The sequence below is a fragment of the Mirounga leonina genome, unplaced genomic scaffold, assembly GCF_011800145.1.
Source record: "Mirounga leonina isolate KUSES-001 unplaced genomic scaffold, KU_Mleo_1.0 Mir_168, whole genome shotgun sequence".
In the NCBI taxonomy this organism is placed as follows: domain Eukaryota; kingdom Metazoa; phylum Chordata; class Mammalia; order Carnivora; family Phocidae; genus Mirounga; species Mirounga leonina.
In genome coordinates this window covers 16532986-16547529 of record NW_023270426.1, presented here as the reverse complement: position 1 = coordinate 16547529, position 14544 = coordinate 16532986, and the positions used below count along the sequence as shown (strand labels likewise).

At 37.2% G+C, this 14544-nt stretch overlaps 1 protein-coding gene across 1 annotated transcript in view; it reads left to right on the top strand.

Annotated features, from left to right (window-relative positions):
- The window catches only part of MEIKIN (meiotic kinetochore factor), a 107283-nt gene extending 92984 nt beyond the window's left edge, over positions 1–14299 (top strand). Inside the window, exons 14-15 of the mRNA XM_035015037.1 lie at positions 5169–5292; positions 13687–14299. Of these exons, the coding sequence (XP_034870928.1) occupies positions 5169–5292; positions 13687–13718 (156 nt within the window). The 3' untranslated portion in view covers positions 13719–14299. The remainder of the gene's footprint in view (positions 1–5168; positions 5293–13686) is intronic.
- The last annotated feature ends 245 nt before the right edge of the window (positions 14300–14544 follow it).

Sequence of the window (14544 nt, the reverse complement as noted above, 5' to 3'; positions counted from 1 at the left end):
CCTTAAATGTTTAGTAAATTCACTAGTGAAGCCATCTAGGCCTGGAGTTCTCTCTTTTGGAAGGAAATAAGCTACAGTTAAAAATCTCTTTAGGGCTATTCAGCTTACCTATTTCTTCTCAAGTGAACTTTGGTAGTTTGTGTATTTCAAGGAAGTTGTCCATTTTCTATAAGATGTCAAATTTATTGTCAAATGTTATTTATAATATTCCCTTATTATCCTTTTAATATGTTGGTATCTGTAGTGATAAAGCCTTTCTTATTCCTGATATTGGTAATTTATGTCTTTTTTCTTTCCTCATTAATCTGGCTAGAAGTTTGGTCTCACTGATTTTTCTCTATTCTTTTTTTTTTTTCCTTTTTTGGGGAAGATTTTATTTATTTATTTATTTATTTATTTATTTATTTATTTATTTATAGAGCACAAGCAGGGGTTGGGGCAGAGGGAGAGGGAGAGGGAGTATCTCAAGCAGACTCCATGCTGGCTAGAAGTTTGGTTTCACTGATTTTTCTCTATTGGTTTTTTTTTTGGAAGATTTTATTTATTTATTTATTTATTTATTTATTTATTTATTTATTTATTTATTTATAGAGCACAAGCAGGGGTAGGGGCAGAGGGAGAGGGAAAGAGAGCATCTCAAGCAGACTACGTGCTGAGTACCTGTGGGGCTTGATCTCATGACTCTGTGATCATGACCTGAGCTGAAATCAAGAGTCAGATGCTTAACCGATTGAGCTACCCAGGCTCCCTTTTCTATTGTTTTTCTATTTTCTTTTTCACTGATTTCTGCTCTCATGTTATTTTCTTTTGTCTGCTTACTTTGAGTTTAATTTGGTTTTCTTTTTTTACTTTCTTAAGGTGGAAGCTGAGTTCATTGATAGGAGACCTTTCTTCTTTTCTCCTGTAGGCATTTAATGCTACAAATTTGCTTTGACTAGTGCTTTAGCAGCATCCCACAAGTTTTTACATGCTGTATTTTCATTTTCATGAAGTTTAAATACTTTCCATTTTCCCAATTTATTTATTCTTGATCCATGGTTTGTTTAGAAGTATGCAATTTCTTGTCCATATATTTGGAAAATTTTCAGAGATCTTTCTGTTATTAGTTTCTAATATAATCCCTTTGTGGTCTAAGATTGTTCTGTGTATGCCTTATATGTATGCCTTTTTTGAGACATGCTTTATAATCCATTTGGTTTATGTTGGTAAATATTCTGTGCACACTTGAGAATAATGCGTATTTTCCTTTTTTTTAGTAGAATGGTCTACAGTATCAGTCACGTCAGGTTGATTGATAGTAATGTTCAAGTCAGTTATATCTCTGCTGATTTTTTGCCTATTTTGTCTATCAATTATTAAGAGGTATTAAAATATCAGACTGTGATGGTGGGTTTGTCCATTCCTCCTTTCATTTATTTTTTATTTCATTTTATTTATTTATTTGAGAGAGAGAGAAAGAGAGCATGACCTGGGGGAGGGGCAGAGGGAGAAGCAGGTTCCCAGCTGAGCTCGACATGGGGCTTGATCCCAGGACCCTGGGATCATGACCTGAGCCAAAGGCAGACGCTTAACTGACTGAGCTACCCAGGCGCCCCTCTCTCATTTCATTTCTATCCTCTTTGTTTTATTTATTTTGAGGCTCTGTTACTAGGTGTGTAAATAGTTAGGATTGTTTAGGATTGTTGTTTTCTTGATTAATTCACCCTTTTATCATTATGAAGGAACTTCTTTATTACTGGTAATATTCTTTGCACAGAAATCTACTTTTTCTAGTGTTAATATACTCTAGCTTTCTTTTGACTGTTGTTAACATGGTATGTATTTTTGTATACTTTTACTTTTTTAAAAAATGTGTTTTTTTAATTTTTAAAGAAGTTTTAGATTTGCAGCAAAATTGAGAGAAACCTGCAGAGATTTCTTATATCCCATTGCTTCAATACATGCATAGCCACCACCATTATCAACATCATTCACCAAGTGGCACTTTTTTTTTTAACCAAGGATAAACCTGCATTGGCATATTATAATCACCCCACACAGTCCATAGTTTAACTTAGGGTCCACTCTTGGTGTTGTGCATTCTGTGGGTTTGGGTAAAGTTTTATTGTTGTCAGTATTTTAGATATTGGCCATTCTAATAGGTATGTAGTAGTATCTAATTGTTGTTTTAATTTGCATCTCCCTGATGAGGAAATATGGTGTGGAGCATCCTTTAATATGCTTACTTGCCATCTGTATATCTTTGATGAGGTGTCTGGTAAGGTCTTTGGCCCATTTCTTAATTATGTTGTTTTCTTATTGTTGAGATTTAAGGAGTCCTTTGTAAGAGTTATGACCCCTTGGAGTATCCTGCCTGAGAAGAGTGTCTTTGTATGTCCTGAGCTACACCAGATAGTTTATGCTAAATGTGATTTATGGTAAACACCTGTTTTTGATGCCTGAGGCTTTAGGCAAACTTTGTGTCAGTTTGACCTCTAGGAGACTGGTCTGAGGCAAGGATTACTGGGCTTCTCATGTTGGCAACACTTTGCACATGGGAAGACTAAATGTTATCCATGTGACTCAACTAGGAGAGGACAACTGGAAGCTTATTATCCTGGATTGAGCTCTGTGTACTTTTTCTCTTGGACTCCACTTATGTGCCTTTTCCCTTTGCTGATTTTAGTCTGTATCTTATTGTGTAATAAGCCTTGACTGTGAGTATACCAGCTTTTCTGAATCTTGTGAGTTCTTTTGGCAAATCATTGAGACTGAGGTGGTCTTGGGGACTGAATTATCTTTTTTTTCTAGATATTTTTAAATTCTTATTTGTGGGTGTGCTGTAATTTCACTGGAGTGTATACATAAAGAGATTAATATTTTGTTTGCTGTTGGCTTTTTGTTCTTTATTTTTTATTTTTATTTATTTATTTTTAAGATTTTATTTATTTTTGAGAGAGAGGGGGAGAGAGAGTGAGCACCAGCAGGGGAGAGGGGCAGAGGGAGAAGCAGGCTCCCCACTGAGCAGGGAGCCTGATGTGGGACTCAGTCCCAGGCCCCTAGGATCAAGACCTGAGCTGAAGGCAGACATTTAACCAACTGAGCCACCCAGGCACCCCTATTCTTTATTTTTTAAAGATTTATTTATTTATTTTGGAGAGAGAGCAAGTGCAGGGGGAGGGGCAGAGGGAGAGGGAGAGAGAGAGAGAGAAACAAACTCCCGACTGAATGCAGAACCAAAAGTGGGGCTTGATCTCAAGACCCTGAGATCATGACCAGAGCCAAAAATCAAGAGTGGGACGTTTAACTGGTTGAGCCACCCAGATACCCCTGTTGGTTTTTTATTCTAATGTTGTTTGGAATATTGGCTTCCTGAATGTGTGCACTCGTGTTTCTCATCAGTTTGGGAAATTTCTCAGCTATTATCTGTTTTATTCTCTCTGGGATGATAATTGGCATATAATAGGCATCTTTCTATCCTCTATATCTTTCAAACTCTTTTTAATATTTTTCATTTATTTGTTGTATTCTGGGTAATTTCATAAGTAATTCTTTAGTTGTGCCCACTTTGCTGCTTAAGGCTTCCAATGAACTTTATATTTCAACAATTTTATTTTTCATTTCAAGACATTTTAGTTTTTTCTTTTTCACATCTGCTTTTCACTCCAGATAGTCTCTTGTTGCTTGCTCATCCATGAGATTTCTTTTTTTTTTTTTTTAAGATTTTATTTATTTATTTATTTGACACACAGAGAGAAAGCACAAGTAGGCAGAGAGGCAGGCAGAGAGAGAGGCAGAAGCAGGCTCTCCACTGAGCAGGGAGCCCGATGCGGGACTCGATCCCGGGACTCCAGGATCATGACCTGAGCCAAAGACAGTCGCTTAACCAACTGAGCCACCCAGGCGCCCCATGAGATTTCAATTGTTAATTCTTTAATCATTTCATACATTGTTACTCTATTCTGATTTGGCAGTTCTGATATCTGATGTCCTGGGGGCTTAACTCCGCTCTTCGATATTCTCAGGAGTTTGGTACTTCCTTTATTGTTGTTATAATAAAATTAGAGGATGAGGTGAAATGTATTTTGTCCATTATTTCTGCTTGGAACTGTTCTGAGCTGAATCTTGAAGAACAACTCTGATTCTGACCCTGATCATTTATTTCCTTACTCTTACTTGATAAGAATCCTATTTGCCTAAAATGGGGATTCCATCCTCCTAAGAGGATATATATCTGTTTCTACTACGACGGCTATAGCTAGGGTCGGGTATCACTCCGGGACCACTTTTGCCCCTTTAAGGATTTTGGCTTAGTATCAGAATCTCATGTTGAGAATTCCCTTCTTCCTGCTGACCCATTTACAACATCTTTGTCTGAGCCAGTCACTGTGCCTAGGGGCATAGCATATAGTGATTGGCTGGGCTGGGTTTTAGGGTCTCTTGGTGCTCAGAAGTATTATCAGCTCCACCTGAGCCATAAGAAAGGGGTGTGTGCAGGCTGGGAGAATGAGAAGATTCTCCCAAGAAAATTCTGGTACTGTTCAGTACCAGAAGATAGAAATGATGCTGGGCAGAAAAATATCAGATGCCCACCCTAGAAGATGATATGAATTTTAAAGTAGAAGTTATTTCTATATAGGCTTTACTTACAGTGGGAGGAGCCCTTGGTAAATACATATGTCTATTTCTGAGTTCTAAGAAACAAGCTGTCACTTTTGGAAGATACAGTATTTCTTTATTCTAGAGTCTGTCTGTTTGATTGGCAGTTGTCAAAATTCATTGAGTTGGGAAACCAAGGAAATCTAGTATATGGCTCAGAATTAAAATAAATTTGTGTTTTAATTCAGTAAATCTTGTAAACTTGCTCTTGCACTTTGGAATGCTTGAATCTCAACTCTATCAGTATTCTTTCTCTCTCCTTAAATAAGGTATCCAAATTCTCTGAACCTAAGTTTCCTCATTTTACAAATGGGGATGATATAATCTTCCCTGTCTGGTTCTTGTGCATATTAAATAAGCAAATGTTTAAAAACCATTTCATTAGTGTCTGGAGTGGAGTAAGCATTTCATAAATGCTTTCTGTCATTAATATGTATGAAATATGGATGTTGAAATGATTTGCCTTTGAAATAAAACAGCATACAAATACAGTACCTGGAAGAATTATGCATTATTTTTTTCTTTTTCAGATTCCTTCAAATACATCAGAAATATGTTGTATTATTAGAGCAACACCAGGAACTAGACAAATGAAAAGTAAAGGTGTTATAGTAAAGAAGAAGAAATATTCCCCACCTAAAGATATTCCTCAAGGTACTGTAATGTGAATGCAGAGCTTATTTTTTGGATGATATAAAACATTTTTTCATTGTAAATTCCTTATGCACACAGGAAGTCCACTTACAAATTGTATTCTAGGAGTTTTGTACAAAGTGAAAACAATAGAATTACAAAAAGTTTGGTTAGGTTTTCGAACCTGAGTAAAATATTTTTTTGAATGTCAGATATTTAATCTTTTGAAAAATTAGCTTATGCCATTGATCTAAATGTATTTATCTAGGATACTTTTTCTTACAACTACTTGAAATTTAGTGTTGGGTTTCACTTTTAGTAGCATTCTTTGTTAAAATATTTTTCATATATTTTTGCATTCACTTATTGTTGGTTGAGCACTTCCTCTGTGAAAGGCATTGAGCCAAATATCTTATTATATCTCATTTATTTCTCACTATGACTTTATAATCCTCATTTTATATGTGAAGAATCTGGGGCTTAAAGTAGTATGCAATTTGTTCAAGGTTGTACTGCTGGTAGTAGAGAGGAATTCCATCTTTCAAGGCTTTTAAACTCCAAGTTTAGGTTTTTCTGTTCTCCTGACTGTATATCAGACAGAATGTCTGATTAGTCATTGGAGCCTGGGAATCTTTTATTAGTAAGCAGGCAGTGAAGCAGTTGAAATTTAATAGATTATGTACAACTTCAATCCAACTAAACTGTCTACTTTTGATCCTTGTCCCCATTTCTGACACCAGTCTACGCTGAGCACTCCCTAAGTCCACAGAGATTTTTTCTCTTTTTTCCTAAGTTCCTTAAATACTTAATTCAGTGCTACTCATTTGACACTTACTAATATATTACTACCTCACATAATTCACAATGCTGACTTTTCATATTCTTCAGGTTAGCAAGTTTTCAAAGACAGTGACCACATAATAGACTTTTTTCTATCTCTATCTCTGATGACATGAGCATGGTAGTAGGGAATAGTAGATGCCATATCAGGGTTTGCCCAAAACAGAACCAGTAGGATATATATGTACACACATATACATATACATATACATAACATATACATATACAGAGAATTATTTCAAGGAATTGACTTAGGCAGCTGTAGAGTCTGGCTGAAAACTGTAGGGCAGGCTGGAAACTCTTGAGCAGGAGTTCATGCAGTCTTTAGGAGGAATTTCTTTTTTCTCTGAGAAACCTCAGTTTTGTTCTTAAGGCCTTTTAACTGATTGGATGAGGTCTACCTACATTATCAAGGATAATCTCTTTACTTAAAGTCTATTATTATAGATGTTAACCTTATCTACAACCTTACCTTCACATCAACACCAAAATTAGTATTTGATTTAATTGGTTAATATAGCCTAACCAAGGTGACACATACAACTAACCATCACAGCCTATTTCATGTCAACTATGTATTCATACACATGTCCTTAAACCATAATTAATATGTAAATAGAGAAAGTAACAAAGTTATACTTCTGCCTAACATAATGCAGCTGTCCTACATACAACCCAAAATGTGCTAATTCCTTCCCCAGAAGAGGATGCAAAATCCTTGGATGATGTTTACTCCTCTTCTTGATATCCTGTTATGATATAGAGTTAACTATTAATACATTTTATGTTAGTTGATATAGGAATAAGAGAGGGAAGAAAACAAAGATAGTTGCTTAAACTAGTTAGGTGGACATAACTGGTATTTATAACTACCTTCCTCCCTTTCATATTTCCTCTTCCCTCAGCAAGCATCTCAGCTGGTCATAGTTCTTAAGCTAGTGGGATAATATCAACCTCATTTCAGTAAGGTCTAGGCCATTAGTCCTGCTTGGACTGGGTTGTTGTACTTTTCCATTGACCTTAATCTCAGGGCATAATAATACTAAAAGATGCCCTAAGGAATATCCTGTATTCTAGACATACTCTTCCTTGCCTCCATTGCAGAGGAAATTTCTCTTGAGTGGTTAGGATCAGTCACCCTGGCCCGCATAGTAATTCCCTTTTTTGCTCTCTGAGGAGCCCAAAGCAGCCAGGTCGCAATCTTAGCTTCAAGTTCATTGGAATCATTGCTGTGTCTCTTGGTGGAAACATCCCTCCCTTTGGAACTAAGACCTCTAGGCTAGCAGAGCATGGCCTGTCATGGGAACAGGAAGCAAAAAATTTTCCTAGTAGATTACTAGGGATAATATTGAGTGATCTCATTTCCATCTCCATTTCTTGATTCCTGGACCTGTGAATCCTGGCTGTGGGAGAAATAGCACCATATAGTGAATGCTGATTCAGAGCATATACAACATTCTGAGGAACCTTGTCTCAGCGCAAGGTATTGCTGCCTAAAGGGTGCTTTAACTGAGTCTTCAAAAGACCATTCCACTATTCTGTCAAGTCAGGTGCTTCAGATGGTGGGGAATATGGAAAGACCAGTGAATTCCATGAGCTTGGGCCTTTTGCCACCTTCTTTTGCTGTGAAGTGAGTTCTTTGATCAGAAGAAATTCTATGTGGGATACCATGATAGTGGATAAAGTATTTTCTAAGTCCTTGGATGGTTGTTTTGGTAGAAGCACTGCATGCAAGACAGGCAAATCCATATCCAGAATAAGTGTCTATTCCAGTAAGAATAAAATGCTGTCCCTTCCATGATGGAACTTGTTCAAGGTAATCATCCTGCCACCTGGTAGCTGGCTGATCACTCCAGGAAATGGTGCCATAGTGGGGATTCGGTGTTGGTCTCTGCTGCTAACAAATTGAATACTCATCAGGGGCTATAGCCAGGTTGACTTTAGTGAGTTGCTGAGCCCATGCATAACCACCATCCCTGCCACCATGGTCACTTCGTTTGTTAGCTTACTGGGTAATGGCAGAAGTGGCTGGAGAAAGAGGCTAACTGTTATCCACAGAATGGGTCATCTTATCTACTTGATTATTAAAGTCTTTGTCTGCTGAGATCACCCTTTGGTGAGTATTTCAGGGGACGCAGATACCTTCATGTATTTTTGCCCATTCAGAGAGGTCTGTCCATATACTTCTTCACTCCTATCTTCTTGTCATCAATTTTCCAGTCATGTATGTCCCTAAATATCCAGCCAAACTATTGGCCACAGTCTGTGAATCAGTATATAACCGCATATCTGGCCACTTCTCCTTCCAACAGAGTAAACGGTGAGATGTTTTTCTTGAAGTTCTACCCACTGGGAGGATATACCTTCGCCAGTTTCCTTCAGGGATGTCACAGAAAGAAGCTGTAGGTCCTGTAGCTGCCCCTTTCAGGTGTTGCCTGCATATCATGTAGAACCATCTGTGAACCAAGGCTGAGGTTTTTTTTCCCCTCAATCAGCTGATTGTGGAGAACTCCCCATAATGCCAAAAGTGCAGGCCGGGAGAGAGAAGATAATGTAGCAGCAGTATGGACTATGGGCATTTGAAACACATCCTCATCTAACTTACTTGTGCCTTTGGGGCTCTAGCTCAATTTCATATATACCATTTCTATTTGACAATGCAGTGCTGTTCTGCACAGCCAACTTTGTGGCTTGGTACATCAGACTATGTATACTTCATGGTTGGCAGCTCAGGTCTCATTGTAACTTGGTGTACCATGGTTAAATATTCAGTCTCTACAAAGGCCCAGTAGCAAACCAAAAACTGTTTCTCAAAAAGAATAGTTATTCACAGAAGATGCTAAAGATTTGCTCCAAAATCCTAAGGCCCTGTACTGTGATTCACCTACAGGATCCAAACAACATGTATATCTCCCAATGACACTTCAAGCACCATTTGATCTGCTAGATATTATGGTACAAGTGGCAGAGCATCTTGCATAGTAGCCTGGACCTGTTGTAGAACCTTCTCTTATTCTGAGGCTCCCTCAAAACTGGTAGCCTTTAGGCACTGAATAAATGGGTTGGAATAGTACACTCAAATGAGGCATATGTTGACTCCTAAATCTAAAAAGGCTCACTAGGCATTGTGCCTCCTTTTTGGTTGTAGGAGGAGCTTGATGCAACAACTTATTCTTTACTTTAGGAGGTATATCTCTCATATCACTGGGCCCCTAGAAATTTCACTGAGGTGGAAAGAGACCCAGCAATTCCATTTCCCTGGACCATGGAGACCCAGCAATTCCCCTTCCAAGAGTATATCCAACTGTAATGTGTACATATGTTCATCAAAAGATGTTTGCTAGAATGTTCATAGCAGCACTTGAATAATAGCCCCAAACAGGAAATAATCCAAATGGCCATCAACAGTAGAATGGATTAATAAACTCTGGCACATTCATTCATTGGAGTGCTATAAGCAGTGAGAATCCACAATGCGGAGTTACATACAACAGTATTGATAAATCTCACATGAGTCAGACACAATAGAGTACATTTAACATTACTTATATTTAGTACAAAGTTAGGCAAAACTAAACTATGATGAAAATCACCATAGTGGATGTACTAGTTGGGAAGGGGCTATTAACTAGAAAGCATTAAGAGATGAAGTTCTAGGGTGTTAGTAGTGTTCTGTTCCATTATCTGAATGCTGGTTACATGGGTATGGTAAGTCTGTGAAAACCCATCAAGCTTTACAGTACATATATACATACTTTTCTGTGTGTATGCTATATTTCAATAAAAAGTTATAGAAAAACTTAATTTGATCTTTATGGCAGGTCATATTAATTTATGACATGAGGTAATGTCACAGCTCTGGGTTTAAGTATGCAGCAAATCAAAACTAGATGTGTCTCGGAAGTTCTTCTGAGTGTTTAGACTGAAATTTTTAGTTTAATTCAGAGAGACCCCTTGATGTATGTTGAACCAATTATGCCACCTCCTGGCTTCTTTCTAGGTTCTCACCTCATTTGGCAGCCTCTTCATTTAAGTAATTCCCCCTTCAACTTCTGGCCACTTGTCTCTGCCTTTCCTTTAGTAAAAATAGCAAAGCCCTAAGCTAACTAGTGATCACGTTATTTTAAACATGTAACAGCCTATTTTTAGTCCTGGCATTTAATATTTAGCTAGTTTGCCAGTTATGTAATCAGTACTGTAGGATGAAGCTCACTTTTGATGGTCTAGGACCCCTGTTCATTATGATACTTGTTCATTAATAATGCTGATTAGAGAAAAAATGTGGTGAAAGTGAACCACTAGAGGAGTCCAAAAGAGATGTGATAGAGGAGGTGGTGTGGGTAAGTAGAAGTTTGAGAATGGTGACAGCCTGATGAAAGAGGCCTGAGAAGACATCAAGTCCAAGGTTTCTCAATGTGTGGTCCTCTAACCACCTACACCAGAAATACTGCAGTCCTGGCAAATTATATTCTCTAGAGATACGGCACAGGGATCTGCAATTTGAAGAACTCTCAAAGTGATTCCAATAAGCACTAACATTTGAGAGCCATTTAATGATCTAGCCTATTTTGTTCATTTTACATATAATAAAAATGACCTAGCCAGATCAATAAGTGACTTGTCTGAATTCACACAGCTAATTACTAGTAGAATCAGAATTAGAACTTAGCTTTCTTGATTTGCAATAGTTTGACTGGGTAGCTGTCAAATAAGGCATGGGGGCAGGGAGTAGAGTAGGGCTCTGAGTTTCTCAGCTCCTCCATACAGAGCAGTTTTGCTTCTCTTTGTTTTATATATTGGACTCCTGTATTCTATTTAAAGAGGTCTTTTTTGTTTTGTTTTGTTTTGTTTTGCCAAGAAGAGGCTTGGAAAAATCATTGCTGTGCACTTCTTACAGTTATAGCAGTAGATATCTAATACATTATTACTTTAATTTGGCCAACAAGCATGTATTACACACTGCAATATTAGCTGGGGATAGGAGTACAGCCTTAGCTCTCCAGGGCTTACAGACTAGTGATGAAACAGACCTCATAGTCTTCTCTATAACATGATAAAATTGGAACAAGGCACTGCAGGAATCTAAGAGGGGATACTTTTAACCTTGCTTTGGAAGACTTCCTAGCTAACAATACCTTTTGGAAAATCAGACAAAACTTGAAGCTATCCTTATAGTAAGGTTTTACAATTTCTCTTTTATTTTGATCTTTAGAAGACATGATAAATGTTGTGTTATAAATTCATGTCTCAAGCTTGTAGTACATAGTACAATAAGAGCCTTTAACTGGATATGTATATATCTTTAGTGAGAAGCTTGAGTTTTTAGATAATAAGAGCAGGTAGATGTATCACATAGAAATATGACAAATGAGATGGAAAATGACTTGGGTATCCTATGGATGGTAATAGAAATCAGTTAAGAATATGATAGTAGGAAGGGAAAAATGAAGGGAGGGAAATCGGAGGGGGAGACGAACCATGAGAGACTATGGAGTCTGAGAAACAAACTGAGGGTTCTGGGAGGGGGTGGGGGGATGGGTTAGCCTTGTGATGGGTATTAAAGAGGGCATGTACTGAATGGAGCACTGGGTGTTATACGCAAACAATGAATCATGGAACACTACATCAAAAACTAATGATGTGATGTATGGTGATTAACATAACATAATAAAATTTTTAAAAATGTAAAAAAAAAAGAATAAGACATCCCTAAGTTCAAAACCTAGCTCTGTCACATGAGTAAATTCCTTAAATCCTCTGACTTTTAGCCTCCTATCTGTAAAATTGACATAATAGTAGAACTTAGTTCAGAGAGTTTTTGTAAGGATTAGAGATAATCTCTATAAAGCATCTGAAATATAATAATCACTTCTTATGCAATAAGTATTACTTGTTTCTATAGAGTAGGTTAATTCCTCAAGACTATGTTTTTCTTTTTCCCTTTGGAAATTATTCCTTTGTTTTTATTAAATTGCAAAAGTCTAAAATATATTGGGTGGTTGTTGTATTTGATGATAAATTTGGTTGTGCCATCTCATGTAAAGAATATAGCAGGTAATTGTGTAGCCTTTGACACAGACACATCGATCTAGTACAAATATAGAGATGCCAGTCCGTTCCTTGGGTAAAAAGAAATCAAACTAATTTGACATTATGGAGATTTTTAAACCTGTTGATTTGACATCAAAATAGATACAGTTCTGCAGTTGATTAGTTCATTTATTCAGCAAATATTTATTGAATCTAGATGTCATATGTTAGATGAAGTTAGTTGATGGTAATATGCATTATTTAATAATGCATATTCCCGGGTCATTGGTTCAGCGATCTGATTCAGTACTTCGGGGGTTTGAGAACCAGTCTAAACTAAAAATGTGTATTGGCATAATTGCCAGGGCTTAGTGACTGATTAGGTACTGGTACAGGGTGGTGAGAGAAAAGGACAGTTAGAAGATAACTCCCAGGTCTCCAGTATTGTAGTTTCAGAAGTGATGTGTTCTAGGTGCTGTCCGTCCTTGGATAATGTATGAAGCCTGGGTAGGGGTAGGTGAGACTAGGTAGTTGGGTGGGCTGGTTACCCACTTGGGAAGTTACTACAAATTGCTATGGGGTAGATTACTGTGGCCCAGTTTTCAGTCTTTAATAAATGAGCAGATAGTGTCTGAGGTTAGTAAAGAAAACAATAGGGAGGAGTAGAGGGTAGAACAGGCAGTGCTTCACACATTTTAATATACTGGGGAATTACTTGTAGATCTTGTTAAAGTGGAGATTTTGATTCGTTAGATCTGGAATGGAACCCAAGATCCTACATTTCTAATGAACTTCTACATGATGGTGAAATTACTCGTCCATGGACCACAGTTTGAACAGCGAAGATAGAGGTCTCTGGTGTTCAAACTTATCTGTATATCATACTTTCCTGGATATTTGACTCCCTTTTCCAGAGATTCTAATCTAATTGGTATGAAGTGTGGCCTGTATAGGTACAACGAAGTTTGAGAATCATTGATAAAGGCCAGGGGGTGATGTATGTCATAGTATGAAAGTGGCAGTGGGAATAGGTTAAAACTGGCTCCACTAGGGATCTCCTGGTACCAGATGTAGGGGAAAGTCCCCAGAATCCTGTATTAGAAAGAACCTGGGTTTAGCTACAGCAAGGAGTAGTAGAATACAAAGGAAAGGTGGGTAGGAAAACGTGAAGGGCTTCTTCGTGGGTGGTGGATGAGGATAAGAAGCACAACTGGATCAACTCCTCCAGGTTACATAGCTGGAGTTAGAGGCCTTGTGATGGCTACTGACAGCCATCTTTGCTGGGCTTCCCATTGGAATGTTATTGAGCAGGTCATTTTCTGTCTCCAAAGAGGTATCCTCAGCCTGTCCAGGAGGGAGTGAACCAGCTATTCCTTTTTTAAATTATTTTTAATGGCCTCTGGATTTATTTCCTAAGCCTTGACAGGATGAAACCAGATTGGCTGGATGTCAAGAGTTTTTGCCCCCAAGGATTGGTTATTAATAATTATTGGTCACTTCTTGTCATGTATATGAAATAATCTATTGTTTTATATTTTTCTCCAGATATTATAATAAAAACAAATGGCAGAATGTAGCAGCCATGGCTGAATTTTCACCACTTTGAAGATATACATGAAGTCAAAGTCCATAAAGCAGAATGTCTGCCTGAAATTATATATAATTCAAAAATCAAAATTCTCTAATTATTTGTGATATATCCTGGTGATGAAATTCTACTGAGATTCTTATAGTTTACTTTTAATCAGTAAAGAAACATTCTTATGTACGCCTCTTAAATATATGTATTTGTATTGTAAAATAAGAATAAATAGCTTATATTAAAAGACTGTACACTAAACAGATGATTTCAGCTCTTTATAAAGAGCAAAGTACCAGGCTACTATGTAACTGCCTTTGTTTTTTTTTTTTCCCAAAGTTTGTCCTCTGTATGGATTAAAAGTAGTAAAGTTGTTGAAGCACTAAAAATGAAAATGCTTATATTACGAGCTATTTTTAAGAGAACTTAATTGAAACCACATGAGTGAGAGACCTACTTCCAGGCCTGACTGAAAGAAACTCTGTACTCTAGTTTGCTGAAGCAGGGAATGTATAATACGTACAATCAATCATACACTAAGTTTTTGATGTATTACCTCATCCTTAAGCCTTTAGCTAATACTGTCTGTAAGATTTTGTGTGTTTGTGCATGTGTGATATTATTTGTTGCGGTGTCTCCACACTGCTCTTCCTAAAAAGCAGCAGTCCTGTTGTCAGTGAACATAGTACAATTGTATAACTGTTGGTGAAATTTTAACTCTTATGGTTTACTAATGTTATTATACATAAAAGAAAATAAGAGTCAAATTTTCAAAGCTGCTTCAGTAAGAAAATTCTAAAATCAGTGAATTAATTTGAAGTTAC